The sequence below is a fragment of the Hyperolius riggenbachi genome, chromosome 11, assembly GCF_040937935.1.
Source record: "Hyperolius riggenbachi isolate aHypRig1 chromosome 11, aHypRig1.pri, whole genome shotgun sequence".
NCBI lineage: Eukaryota > Metazoa > Chordata > Amphibia > Anura > Hyperoliidae > Hyperolius > Hyperolius riggenbachi.
Genome location: NC_090656.1, coordinates 129,610,956 through 129,633,077, shown reverse-complemented (window position 1 = coordinate 129,633,077; position 22,122 = coordinate 129,610,956). Strand labels below are relative to the sequence as shown.

At 42.1% G+C, this 22,122-nt stretch overlaps 1 protein-coding gene across 3 annotated transcripts in view; it reads left to right on the top strand.

Annotated features, from left to right (window-relative positions):
- SLC25A22 (solute carrier family 25 member 22) overlaps window positions 1–21,852 on the top strand; it is a 219,944-nt gene extending 198,092 nt beyond the window's left edge. For all 3 annotated transcript variants that reach the window (XM_068260274.1, XM_068260276.1, XM_068260275.1), the window contains exon 10: window positions 10,117–21,852. In XM_068260274.1, coding sequence (XP_068116375.1) covers window positions 10,117–10,270 — 154 coding nt within the window. In that variant the 3' untranslated portion in view covers window positions 10,271–21,852. The remainder of the gene's footprint in view (window positions 1–10,116) is intronic.
- The last annotated feature ends 270 nt before the right edge of the window (window positions 21,853–22,122 follow it).

Here is a 22,122-nt window from a genome sequence, read left to right as displayed (position 1 = left end):
AACTCATACATGAACATTATGGAAAATTAAGTTGAAAATAAACTGTGAAGATAAACAATTTCATCCATCGTACTCCTGAAAAAATTATTCATTTTTTTTAGAACCTCCCAGTTTCATTTTCTGTTTTAAAAAGCGGAAAAAGTAGGTTTAATGCTATTGTCTCATATGATGATGATTCAGCTTTTTCCATAGTCTCGCAGTTAGCAATCATGTGACCCCCAACAAGACAAATTTAGCAATCATGAGGCCACCACCCCCCCCCCATCAAGACAAATTCAGCAATCATGAGGCCCCCAACATGACCAACTCAGCAATCATGAGGCCCCCAACAAGACAAAGTCAGTAACCATGAGGCCCGCAACAAGACAAAGTCAGTAACCATGAGGCCCGCAACAAGACAAATTCTGCAGTCATGAGGCACATAAATAGACAGCTTTTCACATAAATAGGCAGAATGCCCCCTTAATATGTAGACACTTCTCACCTGGCAGCAGTTCCCCAAAATGCACTCCATCTGACAGCAGTGGTTCCCCAAAAATAGGTAGCCCCAGGTCTATAGGTGTCCCCAGAATAGGTGGCCAGTGGTATAGATGTCCCCAGAATAGGTGGCCAGTGGTAGAGATGTCCTCAGAACAGGTAGCCAAGGGTATATGTGCCCAGTATATGTAGGCAGGGGTCTATGTCCCCAGTATATGTAGGCAGGTGTATATGTCCCAGTATATGTAGGCAGGTGTATATGTCCCCAGTATATGTAGCCAGGGGGTATATATCCCCAGTATATGTAGCCAGGGGTATATGTCCCAGTATATTTAGGCAGGTGTATATGTCCCCAGTATATGTAGGCAGGGGTATATGTCCCAGTATATGTAGGCAGGTGTATATGTCCCCAGTATATGTAGCCAGGGGTATATGTCCCAGTATATGTAGGCAGGTGTATATGTCCCCAGTATATGTAGCCAGGGGTATATGTCCCAGTATATGTAGGCAGGTGTATATGTCCCCAGTATATGTAGCCAGGGGGTATATATCCCCAGTATATGTAGCCAGGGGTATATGTCCCAGTATATTTAGGCAGGGGTATATGTCCCCAGTATATGTAGGCAGGGGTATATGTCCCAGTATATGTAGGCAGGTGTATATGTCCCCAGTATATGTAGCCAGGGGTATATGTCCCAGTATATTTAGGCAGGGGTATATGTCCCCAGTATATGTAGGCAGGGGTATATGTCCCAGTATATGTAGGCAGGTGTATATGTCCCCAGTATATGTAGGCAGGTGTATATGTCCCAGTATATGTAGGCAGGTGTATATGTCCCCAGTATATGTAGCCAGGGGGTATATATCCCCAGTATATGTAGCCAGGGGTATATGTCCCAGTATATTTAGGCAGGGGTATATGTCCCCAGTATATGTAGGCAGGGGTATATGTCCCAGTATATGTAGGAAGGGGTATATGTCCCAGTATATGTAGGCAGGTGTATATGTCCCAGTATATGTAGGCAGGTGTATATGTCCCAGTAAATGTAGGCAGGTGTATATGTCCCAGTATATGTAGGCAGGGGTATATGTCCCAGTATATGTAGGCAGGTGTATATGTCCCCAGTATATGTAGGCAGGTGTATATGTCCCCAGTATATGTAGGCAGGTGTATATGTCCCCAGTATATGTAGCAGGTGTATATGTCCCAGTATATGTAGGCAGGTGTATATGTCCCCAGTATATGTAGGCAGGTGTATATGTCCCCAGTATATGTAGGCAGGTGTATATGTCCCAGACATATGTAGGCAGGTGTATATGCCCCAGTATATGTAGGGAGGTGTATATGTCCCAAGAATAGGTAGCCAGGTGTGCCCCAGCAGGAGGGGAGCAGCGCAGAGAAGAGGTAGAGCTATGGGCATAGTGGGGAAGGGCGGACGTCTCGCCCTCTTCCCTCACCTTAGGGGGCTCTACCTCCCTCGCTCGCTCTCCCCTCCGGAGTCCAGAACGAAGTGTGCAGCGGCTGGGCAGCAGGCGGAACTTACCTCTTCTCGCCGCAGGCGCCGGATGGATTAGCCGCTACTCTGGTCTGGTCCAGACCAGAGTGCGGCATCAGAACTTCCGGCGCAGGAGCGAGACGAGGTAAGTTCCACCCGCTGCCCAGCCGCTGCACACTTCGTTCCGGACTCCGGAGGGGAGAGCGAGCGAGGGAGGTAGAGCCTCCTAAGGTGAGGGAAGGGGGGGGGGGGGAGACGTCCGCCCTTCCCCACTATGCACATAGCTCTACCTCTTCTCTGCATTGCTCCCCTCCTGCTGGCCGCATGGACACGCGGCCAGGGGGGGCAGCGGGCGGCCAGGGTCGGGCAGATGCCCCAATTTGCCATACGTGCGGACGCCCATGGAATTTACATTAGTATTTAGCCTCATACTGTGGGCAAAATACATGGATCTCACCAGGAACAGGATTATTTTCATTTACTATATAAAATTCACTGAAATCAAAAGGTGAACAGTACAATACATGTATTATGTAAGTAGATCAAGTATTTATCTAATGATATATGTGTTTTTCCCCTGGCATAGTATGGCTAATCCTCCTGCTTTAACAAGTGGGAGGCACATATGCAAACTGTTGTAATTACTGATTTGGATGTAAATACCCTCAAATTAAAGCTAACATTCTGCAGTTAAAGTGTACCAGAGACGAAGCACCCTCATGTATTTTACCCTATATATCAGTGGGAACATTATAGAAAACACCTACCTCTGTTTCATCCTGCACTGCTCAACCTGCCCCGACTGAGCATTCAGTCAGCTTTGCTCAGGAATCATTATAGCTGAGTCTGTCTTCTCTGATGTCTTTTCAAGCCCAAGCCTGCCCCCTTTTTGGCTCTGCTTTTCTGTTCTGTATACTCACAGCATCACAGAGAGCTGTGATGAGATGGGAGGAGCTGCTAATGTAAGGGTATATTGAAAAACGTTTTTTTTACCTATATGTGTTACCTATAAGATGTTTTTAGAAATGGTGATTTCATTTTGCACACAGCCCACTAAATAATATGCTTTTCTGATGAACTGTGTATTGCACGGCGTTTTAGTAAAAAAACACATAAAACGGCACACCAGAGTAGTGTTGGGCGAACATCTAGATGTTCGGGTTCGGGACGAACAGGCCGAACATGGCCGCGATGTTCGGGTGTTCGACCCGAACTTCGAACATAATGGAAGTCAATGGGGACCCGAACTTTCGTGCTTTGTAAAGCTTCCTTACATGCTACATACCCCAAATTAGCAGGGTATGTGCACCTTGGGAGTGGGTACAAGAGGAAAAAAAATATTTGAAAAAGAGCTTATAGTTTTTGAGAAAATTGATTGTAAAGTTTCAAAGGAAAAACTGTCTTTTAAATGTGGAAAATGTCATGTTTCTTTGGACAGGTAACATGCTTTTTGTCGCCATGCAGTCATAAATGTAATACAGAGAAGAGGTTCCAGGAAAAGGGACCGGTAACGGTAACCCAGCAGCAGCAGCACACGTGATGGAACAGGAGCAGGCGCAGGAGGAGAAGGCCATGCTTTTTGAGACACAACAACCCAGGCCTTGCATGAGGACAAGAAGCGTGCGGATAGCATGCTTTTTACCGCCATGCAGTCATAAATGTAATAAAGATAAGAGGTTCAATAAACAGGGACCGGGCGTCAACGCTAACCCAGCAGCAGCAGATGTGATGGAACAGGAGGAGGCGCAGGAGGAGAAGGCCACGCTTTCAGGTGCAACTCAGGCCTTGCATGAGGACAAAAAAATGTGTGCGCAAAGCAATGCAATGAGTAGTTTTCAGGACACAATGGGCTATTCGGAGGAGCTATTCCCACCCCCACAATCTTCTACCTGTGAAAGGTCAATGGAACAGCCACAAATGTTGTGCCCGGATTCACAACCTTTTTCTGTGGAAAATGCACCTCGCACTGAAATGCAAGGCGAGGCCGAGGATGAACATGACGTCAACTCAACATGACGCAAAATGGGGGCGGAACAGAAAGCTGCTTTCAATGTTTTGAAGGCCTTAATTGCCTCCGGTGGCCAGTTAGATGCATCATTCATCACACCCAAATCCCAGAGCAATGTGTGCAGGAATTTGAATCTCAGGAGGTGTACCGAGATCATCTGGACAAGTGACCAAGTGACCAGTGACAAAGTGACAAAATGACAAAGTGACAAAGTGACAAGTGACAAAATGACAAAGTGACAAGTGACAAAGTGAGAAGTGACAAGTGACAAAATGACAAAGTGACAAGTGACAAAGTGACCAGTGACAAAGTGACAACTGACAAAGTGACAAGTGACAAAGTGACCAGTGACAAAGTGACAACTGACAAAGTGACAAAATGACAAAGTGACAAAGTGACCAGTGACAAAGTGACAACTGAGAGGTTGTTCTGGGGAGCTCCACTGCACTCAGTCGCATATGAGGAGAGGTCTCGTCGGGACTGCTGATCCTCCTCAGCTTGCTCAAAGCCTTGAGGGTTCCTGAAGATCCTCTGCTTGGAGTTCGCCGGGGTTCAGCTTGGTGTCGGGGTCGGCGGCGTCCTCCTCACTCCAACGTGGCAGATCTTCTGTTGAAGGAAAAAAAAAAATCATTGTTAAAAGTCCAGTACCGCTTCTGAAGGACTCACCAAGAGATGCAGGAGCGCTTCAATCTAGCGCACCATCGCTCGCTGGGTGATGTCCCTGCCTACGCGCTGGAATTCTACGCTGCACATGCTAGCACGCTTTTGCGCAGTGCCGAGGCGCATTCCAGCAGCTAGTAGCTACCAAGCTTCTGTGGATCTGATTGGGCCACCATGTTGGATCTCTGCCAAGTCCTCCAAAATTTTGAGCAATCCACGTTGCGTGACTGAGCAGTGACAACTCTACAGTCAGCATTACAATACCACTGCTGTGTTTACTGAAGAAATCAATGTTGAAGATGGAAACCGCTGGCATGATGCAAGTGGGGGATTCTGAAGATGAAAACGATCAGCGTGATGATACCAACATCAGGCAACCTGCCTCAGGAAACGCTGGTCCCAGCTATGACAAAGAACAGGACGAGGAACAGCTGGAGTTGGAGCAGGAATTGGATGCCCCCACTGCCGAGGGACAGAGCGGTGCACGTTGGACTTCCACAATTTAGCGGGAAAGGACAGCAGAAGAGGAAGAAAGTGATGCTGGTGACGAATATGGTGCATCACAACAATCACAACGCTTACAAGGACATGAAGATAGAGGAGTCTGGCAGGACTCTCTGGCACACATGGCTCAATTCATGCTAGACTGCATTGAACGCGGCCCGCGCATTATTCACTATTCATTATTATTCATTATTCTGGAATCTGGACAACACCAATTACTGGGTTTATACCCAGTTTATACAAACACAATGTTAAAAAACTGATTGAAGAAAGTGTCAGACAGGTCAAAAATGGAACAATTCCAGCAGGCCCTTGAGGATGGAGACTTTAGAGAGGAGATTGACATCCTCCTCCTTCTCTAGCCAGTTGTACGCCGACAGACTGACTTCAGCAAACCCAGGAGGACCAGGAGGGCAGCAAAGAACACAAGCTGCTGCTAGTGCCCAAAAGGGAATGGTATTGGCAGTGTCCTTGGAGTGGGAACATTTTCTGACACCCATGCAGCAGCCCACAGAACAGCAATCGGGCAGTTCCACGTCCTCCAACACCAATCGCCTAGAGAAGATGGTCAAGGTCCAGGACTACATGTCAGATGGCGTAGCTGTGTTGAACAATCCATCTGCAGACAGACGGTGAGTGTGACAGGCAGCACAGAAGGACCATGGCAACTCACTCATAGTACCACAGTTTGATAGTGCTGCCCAAAAAATTATATGGATCCGTGGACCCGGGCACTGCAGGCAGTACTGGGAAGTGGGAACGCAGATTTTAGTACCTAAACACACGATCCAACATGTTTTCCGGGGTCGGACTCTGAGGCACATACAGATGGTCCCGATCATCATCCTCATCATACAACTCTTCTCCTGAGTCTGACCCACCCACCACCTCTGCCACCCCAACATCCCCAGACACAGACCCCTCATCGTCCTCAACATTAACTTGGGATGCTGGCCTGAGCCCGACCTCCTCCTCCACATCAGGCCCCATCATCTCCTCAATGGCAGCCCTCATTAATCGTTCTGGCGACGGACCGATGGACACAACATTCTCCTCCGGAGAGGGCTGCTGCTGACCACTGGCTGCTGTAGTGGATGTCATAGCTTGCGTGGGGCGTTGGCTGTTGCTGTTGTTGGGAGTGCTGCTCACAGCGGAGGTCTCTGAGGAACTCATGGTGAGCTCATATAGTGGTTGGCGGTGAGTGGAGTATTACTGATCCCAGCAATATACACACTGACTGGCAGAGTACGCAATGCTATATAGTCTGGCTGAGCGGTGTACACAGAGTGGCAGTACACACAATGCTATATAGTCTGGCTGAGCCGTGTACACAGAGTGGCAGTACACACAATGCTATATAGTCTGGCTGAGCGGTGTACACAGAGTGGCAGTACACACAATGCTATATAGTCTGGCTGAGCCGTGTACACAGAGTGGCAGTAAACACAATGCTATATATAGCGTGGCTGAGCGAGGTACACAGTGGCAGTACACACAATGCTATATAGTCAGGCTAAGCCGTGTACACAGAGTGTCAGAAAACACAATGCTATATATAGCGTGGCTGAGCGAGGTGCACAGTGGCAGTACACACAATGCTATATAGCCAGGCTAAGCCGTGTACACAGAGTGTCAGAAAACACAATGCTATATATAGCGTGGCTGAGCGAGGTGCACAGTGGCAGTACACACAATGCTATATATAGCGTGGCTGAGCGAGGTGCACAGTGGCAGTACACACAATGCTATATATAGCGTGGCTGAGCGAGGTGCACAGTGGCAGTACACACAATGCTATATTAGTCAGGCTAAGCCGTGTACACAGAGTGTCAGAAAACACAATGCTATATATATAGCGTGGCTGAGCGAGGTGCACAGTGGCAGTACACACAATGCTATATATAGCGTGGCTGAGCGAGGTGCACAGTGGCAGTACACACAATGCTATATATAGCGTGGCTGAGCGAGGTGCACAGTGGCAGTACACACAATGCTATATATAGCGTGGCTGAGCGAGGTGCACAGTGGCAGTACACACAATGCTATATTAGTCAGGCTAAGCCGTGTACACAGAGTGTCAGAAAACACAATGCTATATATATAGCGTGGCTGAGCGAGGTGCACAGTGGCAGTACACACAATGCTATATATAGCGTGGCTGAGCGAGGTGCACAGTGGCAGTACACACAATGCTATATATAGCGTGGCTGAGCGAGGTGCACAGTGGCAGTACACACAATGCTATATATAGCGTGGCTGAGCGAGGTGCACAGTGGCAGTACACACAATGCTATATTAGTCAGGCTAAGCCGTGTACACAGAGTGTCAGAAAACACAATGCTATATATATAGCGTGGCTGAGCGAGGTGCACAGTGGCAGTACACACAATGCTATATATAGCGTGGCTGAGCGAGGTGCACAGTGGCAGTACACACAATGCTATATATAGCGTGGCTGAGCGAGGTGCACAGTGGCAGTACACACAATGCTATATATAGCGTGGCTGAGCGAGGTGCACAGTGGCAGTACACACAATGCTATATTAGTCAGGCTAAGCCGTGTACACAGAGTGTCAGAAAACACAATGCTATATATATAGCGTGGCTGAGCGAGGTGCACAGTGGCAGTACACACAATGCTATATATAGCGTGGCTGAGCGAGGTGCACAGTGGCAGTACACACAATGCTATATATAGCGTGGCTGAGCGAGGTGCACAGTGGCAGTACACACAATGCTATATTAGTCAGGCTAAGCCGTGTACACAGAGTGTCAGAAAACACAATGCTATATATATAGCGTGGCTGAGCGAGGTACACAGTGGCAGTAAACAATGCTATATATAGTGTGGCTGAGCGAGCGGTGTACTACTGTTCCCAGCAGCGACACACAATGACTGGGGGGGACCCTGGCTAGCGTGGCTGGAGAGCGAACTACCCTGCCTGCCTACCCAAAGCTAAACCCACAGACAAATGGCGGAGATATGACGTGGTTCGGGTATTTATTTACCCGAACCACGTGACCGTTCGGCCAATCAGAGCGTGTTCGGGCCCGAACCACGTGACCCGTTCGGCCAATCACAGGCCGAACGGTTTGGCCGAGCACCGTCAGGTGTTCGGCCGAACTCGAACATCACCCGAACAGGGTGATGTTCTGCAGAACCCGAACAGTGGCGAACACTGTTCGCCCAACACTACACCAGAGTGGCGAAAATACCAGGTATATTATTTATTTTGTGAAATCTATCAGGGGATATGTTTATTTTGTGCCAAAGCGTTCATTTCTGGTTTCCTTTAAAGCACATCATGTTCATTTCATTTCAAATCCATTGTGGTTGTGTATAGAGCCAAAAATGTTAGAATTATGTCGATGTCCCAATATTTATGGACCAAACTGTATACACTTCTAATAGTTAAAATAAGATTGAGAGGTAATCTCCTCCTGACAACAAAAACACCAGTAGTACTGGAAAAGTATTTACTCAAAACACAAACTAGACAATGCGTCTCACTTGCAGTGAGTGTTTTATGGTTTATTTATTATTTATTTATTTAAGTATTTATGTAACGCCAACATATTACGCAGCGCTGTACAGAGTATATTGTCTTGTCTTGGTTTTAAAGAGACACATAGGGCCATATCCTATTCAAGGTGATAAGTAGCTTGCAGATGCGAGCTACTTATCACCTTGCCGTCGCGCAAGGATTACCGGCAAATCCTATTGCCCATATCCTTCGCGCGATGGCCGATCGTTAGGGAGCATTACTCAGGTGAAAGCCTGAGCGATACTCCCTTTTACCGAGCGATGGGGAGTGAGGTTAACGCTGTGGTGCTGTCCTCCAGCACCGCGACCTCACTCCCAACACATGCGCACTCGCCTTCCGAACATCCGCCGCCATCTTCCGCCGCAGCATCTGGGGGTCTCCTTTAATAAGGAAACCCCCAGAGCTCCCCGTCGGGTCGCCGCACACTTTAGAAGCCCCCACGCAGCTCTGCAAAGGCTCCCCTGTCATTATACATACGCCGCCGATCACCCGACGCCTCTCGCCGCAAAATCTGTCACGTAATTACTGTCCGCATAGGAGCCCGGGCAAAGCATCTTTGAATCTGCAGCCGGGCTCCCCATTGGTCCGCTGTCTGAGCCATTTTATTACAGAGCTGCATGGGGGCTTCTAAAGTGTGCGGCGACCCGACGGGGAGCTCTGGGGGTCTCCTTATTAAAGGAGACCATCAGATGCTGCGGCGACGACGTGCGTTAGCTGGTTTAGATCTGCTTTTTGCAGGTCTAAGCTAACGCTCATGTCTGTTCCCGGAGGCATGAACAGGGTAATTGGATACCATGTTAAGAACTCGCTGGGCGATTATATCGCCCAAGCGGGTTCTTTTCCGCCTGGGGGGGTCTAAAGTTCAATAAGATTAGGCGATGCCCCCATCGCCTAAGTTAAGAACTTGCCAGTGCTTAGCGCTGGCGAGTTAAGCAACAGAATATGGCCCATAGTGTCAATACAGTGTTTTCTATATTTTTGAATAAAGCTTTTCTAGTGAATTTGAAGCAGGGCCTGACTTCACACATTTTTTCTACGGGTACTAGCCCGCTTCCTCAAGTCAATACACAGTCCATTGCAGCAAGGTGAATAGGATATGGGCGCTTCTGATAGCAGCTGTCCAGTGTGCTCTGGGAAGCCCTGTGAAAGACGTGTGTGCACTACATAAATGCAGAACATTAATCCTAAAATGTGTTGTCTTAGTACACACGGAAATAAAACTAAAAATATGTTGCTGTTGGCAAATGTAAGCTCTGATTAGATTCTGAGTGTCAAGGAAGATATGTTCCTTAATTAATGGAGTAAATTTACGAATGATGTTGCTGTGGAATATCTTATAAGAATGTATACATTCATGATTGTTTTGGCATGTCTGTTCATCAATTTTTTAAAATTTCTATTTGTATTTTACCCTTTGCTTTTGCAGGAAGATCTGGAGGCATGAAGGACCCTCGGCTTTTCTGAAGGGTGCATACTGCAGAGCTCTTGTTATCGCTCCACTTTTTGGCATCGCACAAGTGATCTATTTTATAGGCATTGGTGAATTTCTTCTGGGCCTCTTACCTTCTAGACGCGATTAACCTTCAGTCACCTCATTTTAGTGCCACCCTAACTTCAGCTTCTCTTGCCACACAAGCCCTGTGTGATCACCTCCTGCCCTGCCTGATGAGGCTTGTGGGTGCATAAGCTGGGAGTCTTCCTGACCACAATGCGATTTGCCCTAAATACCTGCAGAACCTCCCTGCAAGTTAAGTAGCTCTTGATACCGACAGGCAGGACTCAGTGTTAACCTTACAGGCAAGAAAGCTGCAGTATGCCTGGCTGTTAATTCTTCATTGCTGGAAGACGGTTTATTTTATTTTGGTTTTTTAACAATCAAGCTAACAACCAAGCTTTTGTTTGAAAAGCAACATGCAACAATTGTATTTTTAATCTGTTTTGATGCATGGACCTGCAGCATTACTCTAACGCAATGGCCATGATTCGTTGGATAGAGTATAAAAGGGTGAGAATCACTGTCAGGTTTGTATTATGACCATTGCAGAGATCTCTTCTTACTTCCTGTATCAGAGACCCGCTGTCCCCGAGAACACAAAGTGAGGGACATCTCTCCAATGTAGACACTGATGTAAAAAGAAAAAACAAAACACTTTTGTGAGTCAGTGGGGTACGGATAAAATTTTCCTTAGCTGTTTGCTTATTGGCGTCGGAGTAGCCATTCTGAACTTTTACTCACTTCCTGTTACATTGACAACAGGAAGTGAGGAAAATCTCTAGACTGAGAACCCAGACAGCAACAAAACAAGATAGTGTTTATTTCTCTCCCAATTTTATTTGTCATGGAAAAAAAATGCTGGAATTTTACTTTAATTTTAAGTGATTAATTTATTTGTAAATGTAAGTTTGTTTTGACCTCTGTAAGCTATATGGCTGCTTTGAGTAAGGCTGGTAATATGGGGCGGAGGGGTTTTTAATCATTGAATTTTAGACAAGGATTTGATGGACATTCCCTGAAACGAGGGTCAGTGAACAAGCAATAGAATCATATATTTAATAATCCTCCTATGACAGCTGTATAACTGTCCTTTGTTGTTGATTGCGATGACAGCAAATAATGTACACTGAAACTGCCCTGTATTTAGATACATTACTTTATAACTTTACTTTAAAAACTTGGGATTGCCAACAGAATGTCAGCAATTCAGCTGTCAACCGTCATTGACAAATTCACATGTCCTTAATAATTTCTGTGGAACCTCATATAACATTGAGGTGGCAGTAATTGGCAAATCATGGCCAAGAATTGAAGGTGTGTCTTAAGGTTGCATACACTTATCCAATTTTGATTGTTCAATGATTGGCCAAATTTACCATCTCTATGTAGTATAAGGGCCAACAGAAAATGAATAGTTATGGTATATACAGATTGTGTAGGTAACCTCTCATGCTAAATAGACATGGTAAAATTGGCCAAACATTGGTCATTCAAAATTGGAAGTGTGCACACACCCTAATGGTGGCCACTGTGATAGTGAATCTGCCTGGATTTACCAAATTATTGTATAAATGTCTCTAAATGTATACATAGATAACAATTATTGAACATGGTCATTTTCTGTCAATGATTTGTGGTAAATTACTTAACCAGGATTTGTCAACCCAGTCACTGACTGCCCAGAACATCACGGTTGTCATACTGTTGTTGAATAATCCTCACACCTTACACTTCAGTCAGCTGACACATCCGCAGTGTAAGCGGAGGAAGCTATAGATATTTTATGTGTGCTGGTTGTATTACAGTTAAAATATGCAATTACCAGTTGTTGCAGAAATCACAGCCATTTATCCTCTCTGTGCTCTCAGCAGAGCTACAAAATGACTCTCTTACTTGTTCATAATGCACAAGTTAACCTAAAGACTAGGACCAAACTGCTATCATGGAATTTGTAAATCCATGGCTCTTTGCTGAAAGTTTACCTGGAGATATTTTAGAATGTTTTTGAATAGGATAAAAACTAAACATGGTGATATCTTTGGTTTAACTAGTTTAAAATGACTTTTGGTACACTTCAAAGCCGAACTCTAGGCACAATAATGAATTTATCCTTTAGGTGTGGCTGTCATCTCTGTAATAAAATAATATTACCAACACCATAACTTTTTTTGTAATATTGAAGTGCAAAATAAGAGCATTTGTTGGCATTCCTATTGCCTGTTTTCTTGACCGGCTATTAAGTCCTCGAGCATGGTCTTGGACACACCTCTTTTGGACATGTGCACTTGTGTGGTGATGTCATTGTCACAGGTCAACCCCACAACTTATAGAAATATGTTAGGGTCATTTTTATTTGAGATGGTGTAACCTATAAACATGGTCTGAGAGCCTCAAGCTTAGCTTTAATTACCAGTAGTCCTTTACCAAAATATGATATATTCTTGTTGGCAGTTCTGATTTTTAGGATTGTGCCCACAAGTCTATTAGCTATGCTGCAAAGATATCAAACTGGATGTACACACATCTCTAAAGTTAGATGTCTACCAACTTTCTCAGGCAGTCAGAATATTCTGCTAATTTTCCAGCTTGGTGTAGAAAACTAACAGCTGCAGTCTGATTGGTTGATGTGGCCTACACACCCATATTTGTTTCCTGTAGTTTCCACCAAGAGGGTTCAGTGAATAAAAGCACAGCCAGTGACACATTGCACTGTATATAAATGTGAGGTGAAGATTTGGTTATGTTAACAAGTCCAATGTAAAAAAGACCTCTATGGAGTTTATATTTTGGATAATAGTTATTATGTAGAGTATATTTGATTTAAAGGAATATTTGGCCGTCAAGTACAGTTTAACTGGCATTGTATTTCTGTATGTACTGTAGTGTTCATATAGTTTGTATACATTAGGCTGAACAGGTTTCAAATCTTAGTTTATCTAGGCTACTAAAATCTAGGACCAAAGTAATTTGCAAGCATGGAGGCAGCAATTTGTTGCAGGTCCATGTTCCAGGGCATTTTGTTTCAGGGTACTCTTAGACTCCAGTTAAATATTACGTATGTCATCATATTACAGCCCATTGAATGAATGACAGCAATACTAATGTAACATGCGAGTTGTCTGGTTATTATGCTGACCTTCTGGCTTTAATACAGTATAAGTCACTGGCCAGGAACCAGCATGCAAATCAGTAGAGTTAAAGGATACTTCCAGTATAAAATAGAGATTTGTAATGTAAGGCTCTCTATTATTGCTGGACGAATTGGTGAGTGGTAGGGTTAACTAGTCACCCTGTGGCCTGTAATTCATTAATGACAAACTCCGCCCCCTCCTCGGCAAAGCAGCTGTGGTGTTTTTCTTGTAAAGTCTTAAAAAGCTATGTGGCCACCCTCACCTGCTTGCTCCGGCCTGTCCTAGCTGGATAGCTGCTGCCTAAATGGTGGCTGCAAAGCTGGGGGTGAGCCATGGCAAGTAGGTGGGAGTGGCCATAGAGCTTTAGAAGACCTTGGAAAACATGGCGGAGGCGACAGATGAGGGGGCGGAGTTTCTGTCATTAATGAATTATGGTAGAGTAGGTGAGTAATTAACCCTATAGCCCGCTGATCCTTGCAGCAATGATAGAGAGCCTTACTTTGCAAGCTCTCTATTTTACACTGGAATTAGTCTTTAAGTGGAATCCAGTACTCTTTATCTGCATTACTTTATCTGGGTCAGTGAAATAATAGCAGCAGTGTAATAATAGTAACAGCATTCCAGTCAGGTAACTGGCACATTCAGAAAGAGATTCAGTTATGGCAGCCTCTGTACACCCCTCACGGCATGCATACATTACGGTGGGACTCTAGCCCCAGGAAGAGCAAGGAGGAGGAGTGTCATCATTCAAGGACACCAAAACCTGCCAGATCTTCCAAGTCCTCCCTGCTGTATTCACTACTGAATACAGAATTTTGCTGGAAAATAACTTATACATTTTATCCTTTACACCATCAAACGCTTTCAGTGGGCATCACCTTGTTCATTTTAGCCTCTAAAGAAATATCCAGTAGTACTCAAAATATCTCCAGCTTGAAACCAGTTTCCAGTGCATATGCCAATCAGAATGAACATTCTTAATCCAGATATAAGTAGCTTCAGTTTCTCAAAATAACTCTGCAGCCTCCTGATAACATGCTAGGGGCTGGCAGGTGGCTCTGTGGTAATGTGTACAGAACACAGGCTCAGGCAGTTACTCAGACAGATCTGCACTGCATTGGAATATATTGTTAATGATGTTTTATTGTTTTCTTATGGTACCCATACATGGTACAATGAAAATGTTCGATTTTCCTGTTTTTTCGACCAAAACAATCGAATCAAATGAAAGTTGAAAAGAATCCTTTTTTTCGATCAATAAAAATGAACCATTATCCCATTTTTTCTATACAAATCTGATCAGACATGTTGGAAAAATCTTTATATTCGATCTAACGGAACAATCGAAGTAAATTATCTAATAAAAAAAAATATGAAAAATTGTACCGTGTATGGGCACCTTTAGTCTCTGACTTTCATATTCAAATAGTTATTGCACTTATATGTAGGAAAGTTTAATATCATCTAACATGATGCCCTGAGCAATATTGCTGTGTAGTTGCATTTTATTTGTACACTATTTTTCAGATACAGGCTTGTCCTCTTCACTACAAGCTCTATAAATCATGTGCTCATTCTGCTAGTAAACAAGCCACACTCTGAGCTGATCTCTGAACCTATCCCCACTGATTCCAAATTGATTATTTAAACTAATTGGCATATATCTTCTTATGATGCCCATTAACGTAAAATTTTCATCCAATAATAACAATCACATTGGTTGAAATTAGAGGGTGTTGAAGTTGCCGATTGCCAACAAAGGATCCGCTTTCCTGCCAGTGGTCAATCGATCCAGCGATTTAGTTTCATCTGAAATGATCAGATTGGCTACAATTTTTCATCCCATTTATGACTGCGATCGATCATTTCCAATCATCATAGAAAATTGTATTGCACCATTAATGGGCACCTTTGTCAATAGGCACATACTTAGCACAGGTGTACTGGCTGCTCCTGGCTCATGTTGGCATATTGATCAGAGACTAAGGTATACTAAGCACAATTATGTACCAGTGTATTATCATTTTAATGTGCATTACCTCTGTTTTATGTACTGTGTGTTGTGCAGAGGATTCTGTGCTACTTACATAAGTGATTCTTCACTTCACTTGGTTTTTTGCTTTTTAGTTTTTCCAGCAAGATGTGTAATAAAATCCCACCATGCAGATCAGCTTCACACAACGATAACTCCTAGGGGCACTGTGACATGGATGGCTTTGCTGCTGCAGCATCTTGTCACTTGAATCTACAGGTCACAACATAGAATTAACCATAGACCTAGTATTAGGGGTGACTGCCACACAATGTTGCTTTTTATGACCACCTTTTGTTTGAATTTTAGCAGGTAAAATCACTAGGAAAACAATATTGATAGATTAACTGCATCCTTCAGCATCAGGCAGCAGTGTCACCCATGTGACGGCCCTATGACTGAATGTGCGCCTTACACAGACCGGTTATTGATCTTTGTTGGCTGTAATCTATTGTCTATGGGTACCTTGAACAGGGAAACTGTACCATTTTTAGCACTTGCAATGTGTACCTTATATGTGTCTAGGCGATTGTATTAGCATATTGTTTATTTTACTATAGAAACTCTATGGATTTGTTGAAAATATATTGTATGATATAAATATATATGTATACATATGTATCCTTAGGCCATAGATCTGAGCTGTATCCTTAGGCCGTAGATCTGAGCCAAAGCTGAATTACCGTACTCTTAGTGCATAGAAATAAGAATTGTAATACTGTTAACTCACTTTAGGTAGCTGTATTGACTATACTTGAAAAATGACCATTATTGTTCCATTTCTTTAATGTAATTCTCTCTAAAACACGTCACAGATGTTCAGGGGTAAAAGAACTCTGCCGCCATCTTTCATGTTCGGTGAATACCATCTTAGATCGGACCTACTGGGTTAGTTTGTGTTTTTTTCTATGTTGGATAGTGTAAGCTTAGGTTAGATTCTTCAGCTGGTTTTAAGTGCTATTTTTGACCTTACTGGAGATATTTCCTTTAGGGCTACTCTATCCAAAATACAAATTTAGATTGGTCCAATTTAATATCCTCTTTCCCCCTAATCCCCCTAATGCCTTCACATAACTTGCAATCCAACTGTAAATGCGAATAGCTTTGCCTTAAAGCAACAACAAAAATATTTTATATTTTTAAGTACCAAACCTTGACAATGATAAGTAAAAATCGTCAGGCATTCTGATCTGACTCCTTGCAGCCTTATCTAGTGATTTTGCTAATAACTATCAGAATACAGTCACTATGCACTTTTTACAGCTGTTTGGAGGCAGGAGAAATTCTTAGGAAACACATTTAAACATGATTAGCAAAAATACAAACCAGTCTTTGGCAACAGTTGATCCTTTAAAGTGAATGTCTATTATTTGCACTGCAGATGTTTATTGCTTGTACTGTACAATGCTGCAAACTGATGAAAGATGCCCATCACATTACCTATCCCATCACACAGTGTGGAGGTTGTGAACACTTGTTTGATTGATGCTAGTGACATCAAGCAGTTTTCACTTATGACCATTAATAATCACCTTGGTGATTGCATGACTCAAATAAACACATTTTCACATCACAGCTTTTCACTGCACATCAAGTCACTCTTTTCATTTTCATTATAATCACATTTTTTTGTGACCGCATATTAGATTGTCTACGATCTAAAGTGCTGTAAAGTATGCACTTGCTGAAACATTTACACCCCACATTGGTAGAGATTAGGCATGAGTTTGGATTCTGAATTGTTGCCGCCACACTGTGTAAATAAAGGGTATATAATAATGGTGAACTCTGGTCTGAATATAAAAGTGCAGTTTTCACAATGTCAGCTTATGTGACTGCATTCCTGCATTCCTTTTTTGATTGTGAGCTGCAGCAGTACCTACATTAATGATGTAATATTAATTTCTGCAGGTCTTTAGTCACAGTTATTGAACTACATTAAAAATAGTTGATCACCATTGTTCAAATCTCTGTGCAGTGGTTGGGTAGGTCTGATTTCCTGCTATAAGCCCCAAAATGTTTTTGTATAATTTACAGTATTTATTTTTCCAAACGGAAAACCCATAAGCAGAAAGCATGGACAGGCCAATAGCTTTTCACTGTCCACATTTGTTATTGCATTTTATTTTCTGCCTAGAGTTCTCCTTTAATTCCTCAACAGCATTGTAATAATTATGTTACACCTGCCAAAGGGACCGATCAAAATAGATAAATCATTTACTATATATGACAACAGCTACATTACCTAATCTATATGTATATGACAAATATGTAAAAGTACTGTGTATTTTCTTCAAATAGAACAGTGTATGTAGTTTGCTTTCTATAACAATATATAATATAGGTATGTGAAATTGTATCAGTGGCCACTCTAGTCCTATTGTAATGTGTATTAGAAGTTGGGATTGGGCAGCAGTGGAATGAACAAGCTTCTATGCTTACCATTGTCCAGGTATTTCAGACAGTGCCTAATTACTAAATGATGTCATTCGATAATATGCTAACTTACTGAAAGCCATGTATGTTCCCATGATCCTAAGAACCCCATTAAACAGTAAAGTTTGCTTTGTGGGACCATTGCTAGTTCATAAAAGTTTTTACCAAATGTGAAGCAGTTGGACTACTGCCGTGGACCTCAGACCCAAGGCTCACACTTTGTATGGCTGAAGCTGGCTTTTAAAGAGAGTCTGTTTCCAGTATTTCACAGTAGTTGCAAGTGAGGAAACTTCTTAATGAGGTATTTCTGTTTTGCTAAGGTCCAACTAAGCCAACAGAAAAGTTGTAAAACATGGCTCCTATAAAGTGCCCTTATACCCTCTTTTAAACTTTGCTTTGAATTAAATATTTGAGAATTAATTCATATTTTAGCAATTTATAATGTTCAGTAATGACATGCTTTATTCTGATAACTTTGACTTATTATGTATGAACTACTTATATTTATAGTAAGCTGGTTGAGATCCACCAGCCTTGAAGCCCTGGTGACAGACCAGTAGATGAGACAGACTTCTAACCCATCTCCTTCACTGCTCAGGAGGTTGCTCCAGCTATGCACTCCATGCCCTAACACTGGGTGGGCTTTGCTAGCTGAATAACAAAGCTGTATCTAGTATCCACTATTTATTTTTAAAATAAACCTCTAACTAAATAATTAGCTAATTATATTATAAAACATCTAGGTATTTGTGATCGGGTAGAGATTTTAGAAAAACATTTTTTAACAAGTTATTACTGGAGTTTCTCCAATTGTTTAGCCCCAGTAAAACTAGTCACATGGCCACACTTTTCCACCAATAGGTTTTAGGAGTGCCAAGCTGTCATCCCCTTGGCCTGAATATGGAGCCAGAGATCACATGACTGCTAGACCGCTAAATAATTGGAGGAACTAAAAGAGGCTTAGAAGTATTTGCCATCTTTCTTTTGTTTTTTTATACTTTATGAGCGTAATAAAGCAAGGTTCTGAGGAAGGTATATGTGCTCTTCAAGTATGACAATCCATCATATATATACATTTATTAATAATTTCAGACGGTTCTAGTGTTGCATAAAAGTGTACCGCCTGTTCCATAACTATCAGTGGTCAGTTGGGGGATCTCTGTTGTTGGATCCCTTGATTCATAACTTTATAGCATCCCCAACAGCTCTACTGAGGACTACATTTTCCAGGTGGACAGATAGACACACAAAATCCTAAGTTATAAATAATAATGCAACGAGCTAATCACATTCTAATAAAAGTGGAACTATCTGACTGATATTTTATCTAAGGAAACATGGACAGACATGGGTTTTTTTCCATGGTTACAGTAAAATTGAAAATATAGTGATTTAAAGTGTACCTGTGAGCTCATCAGCAGTTGTAGTGGTTGACTAAATGATGCTATCAGTTAATAAATAATTAGTGTTACTCAAAAATACTGCAATATTAAAAACAACATTTTCCTCCTAATATAGCTATGGAGAAGCCCAGTTTAAGAATTATTGTAGATTTCAGCAACCAATTAAAGGGAATTTAACTTCCAATGTACGGTAAGTCAAATCATTATAATTGTGATGAGGAAAATAGATTTAATAAAAGCAAAAAAACAGCATATAACCTAAGCAGATGTTATGTGTTCTTAGTCTGATTACATTATACTGCTGAAAAGTGATTCCTGGCTGATTGCCATTGGTTATTGTACATTGAGCTTTGTATAGTGATACTGTACTTTAATGTTTGATTTGATAAAATAAAAAATGAGGTTTCCTAATTTTCTTTAAAAGGGAATTATTTATTAAGGCAGATTTTTACTGAAGATAAGATGTGTTGCCTTCTGGCATCCAGTCATGTGTCAGGGTCTTTGCTGCACGCGATTGGTGTTCTGAACACAAATTCACATCAGTGCTCTTCACTGCACGTCCGCCTTAGTGAATAAGCTCCATGATCCAAATATACCAGTTCTGACTCACGAGATACTCTTAGGAAGGACCAAAGCCACTTGCTGACCTTTACTTCTATGTTGTAGTGAAAGAAGTGTTGTGTATAGATTGAAAAAAAATGTGATTTGTATAGAAATCTTTTGGATGACAATTTAATGCCAGTTCTTCAAATCCATCCTTTTTCAGCCTTATGCTTTGAAATGCATTAAGGATCATTCATGAAATTGTAAAGCACTTAGGTACATGCCTTAAACATGGTCACATCACTGTCAGGCATGGGCACCTGTAATCACATATACCATTTGTATGTGAAAATTGTGATATCTTTCCATATAGAATGTAATGTTCCAGGGTGAATTATTGGTATAAATATACCCAGGGGATACGCAGCAATTAGTAGTCAGTATCTGCTGCAGAGCATGTGACAAACTTTGAGCCCTATTGACAATTCCATGCTCATCCTGCACTTCCCCCAAGGCCACCAATACTGGAACAGAGAGCATGGCTTTAATCGACCGAAAATATAGTTCACATTTGTTAAGTTCCAATGTTAATAGGGAAATGCTTGGAGGAGTCCAAAGAACCTTCCAGAAAATAAAGAAAAACATAGAGCCCACAGGAACCCCATATAGTATATATATATATATATATATATATATATATATATATATATAAAATTTGGTCTTCTTGCAATCCCTTAGGATGGGTCTCACTCTAAAAAAAAGTCTACAGAACTCATGTATAAGAATCCCTTCCCCAGTAAACCTCTAGCCTGAGACAAAACTAGTTTTTATTTAAACACTAACTAAATAATGCGTTTCGTGGGTCTCTGAATGCTTCTTCAGATCAATAAGGTGTCTTTTGAAAAAAACTTTGCTGGAGCCACTACAGGAGCTCCCGTTTCCAGAACAGTTTTTCATAATACATTATATTGATATGAAGAAGCATGCAGAGAACCGCAAAATGTGTTATCATGTTAGTGTTTAAATGAAAACTAGTTTTACCTCTGGCTAGTTGCTTTCTTCATTTGAGGTAAGCTATTATTAGTAATTGGTGCTATTATCCACTATCTATTTTTGAGTTACCTTTCCCTTTCAAAATCCATTGTTAATGGGCTCAGATACATTCAGGTAGATGCCTAAAATCAGGTTTACCAGGCGCCAATCTTCAATGGGTGCTAGGGAGATGGACATTACTTGCTGACCTATAAGGTATCCATCCCATATCCAAGCTTCTCCAGTGGAAGAAAAGTAGACCAGGTTGGATTATTGTGTGTTCCCCAAGAAAAACTGGAGCCAGAGTGCTTCTTTCCGCTGTCTCCTTCCTCACGTCATAGAATGAACATACAAAACCAAACATGCTAAATGTGCATATTCATAAAGAAATAAATATTCAAGGGCCATACACCTCTATACATCTCCAAAAATAATTAATTCACAAAGGCAGTGCCACTCAATGCTGCAAGGGTAAGACTCCCAAAGTCTTTGCAGTTTCTTAATGATCTTCTTTATTGCATTGCTGTAATGTACCAATTGTCATCCATGTTGTCTTCACCTAGTGTTCTCTCTACTGGTTTACTTTGAAATGACTTGTGTTGTAATTTGCAGTTTGTTGCTCTTTTGTGTGAATTATTCTACATTTTATCTGTGAGTAGCAGCCATTTCTTTGCTACACTCATGCACCTAGTGTACGTATATAGCACTTTCTGATGTTCCTTTAAATGTCACGTCCTTAGAAGCTGTCTTTTTAGGTGTGTTCTAGAAAACTAGTGATATCACCATGCAATGTATTGCTTGTATGCTTGGATGGACCTTGAGTTGAATGCATTCCATTTCCTCGTTCAATCATAATTTACCATCTTACTCTGTTTACTTAAGTGAATGTTTATTTTTTGTTTGACCTGTCATGCTTAATTTTGTGAAAAAGTATTGTACTTAACCAGACAATGAAATGTCACTGAAAATGCTGCTTTGAGAACAATACAAAAATGTTGTTTTAAAGTGTTTTACAGAAAAAGATAGTAATTTGTAAGTTTGATGTATTGTAATGTACAGTAAATCTACGGTAAATAAAAGGTTTTATCAATGTGTAGTACTTTATTTATGTGTACATTCCAACATGATAAATAGTACTTTTCCTTGCTTTAAAGAGGAACTGTAACTCAGGATAGAACTTCATCCCAATCAGTAGCTGATACCCTCCATTCCAATGAGAAATCTTTTCCTTTTCTCAAATAGATCATTGGGGGGGGGGGGGGGGGGGGGGAGGGGGGATTTGTAAGGTTAATATTGAAGTAAAACCATTCCCACAGTGTGATGTCAGCACCTAGGTCCTGACAGTTTACTGTCTGTGAGC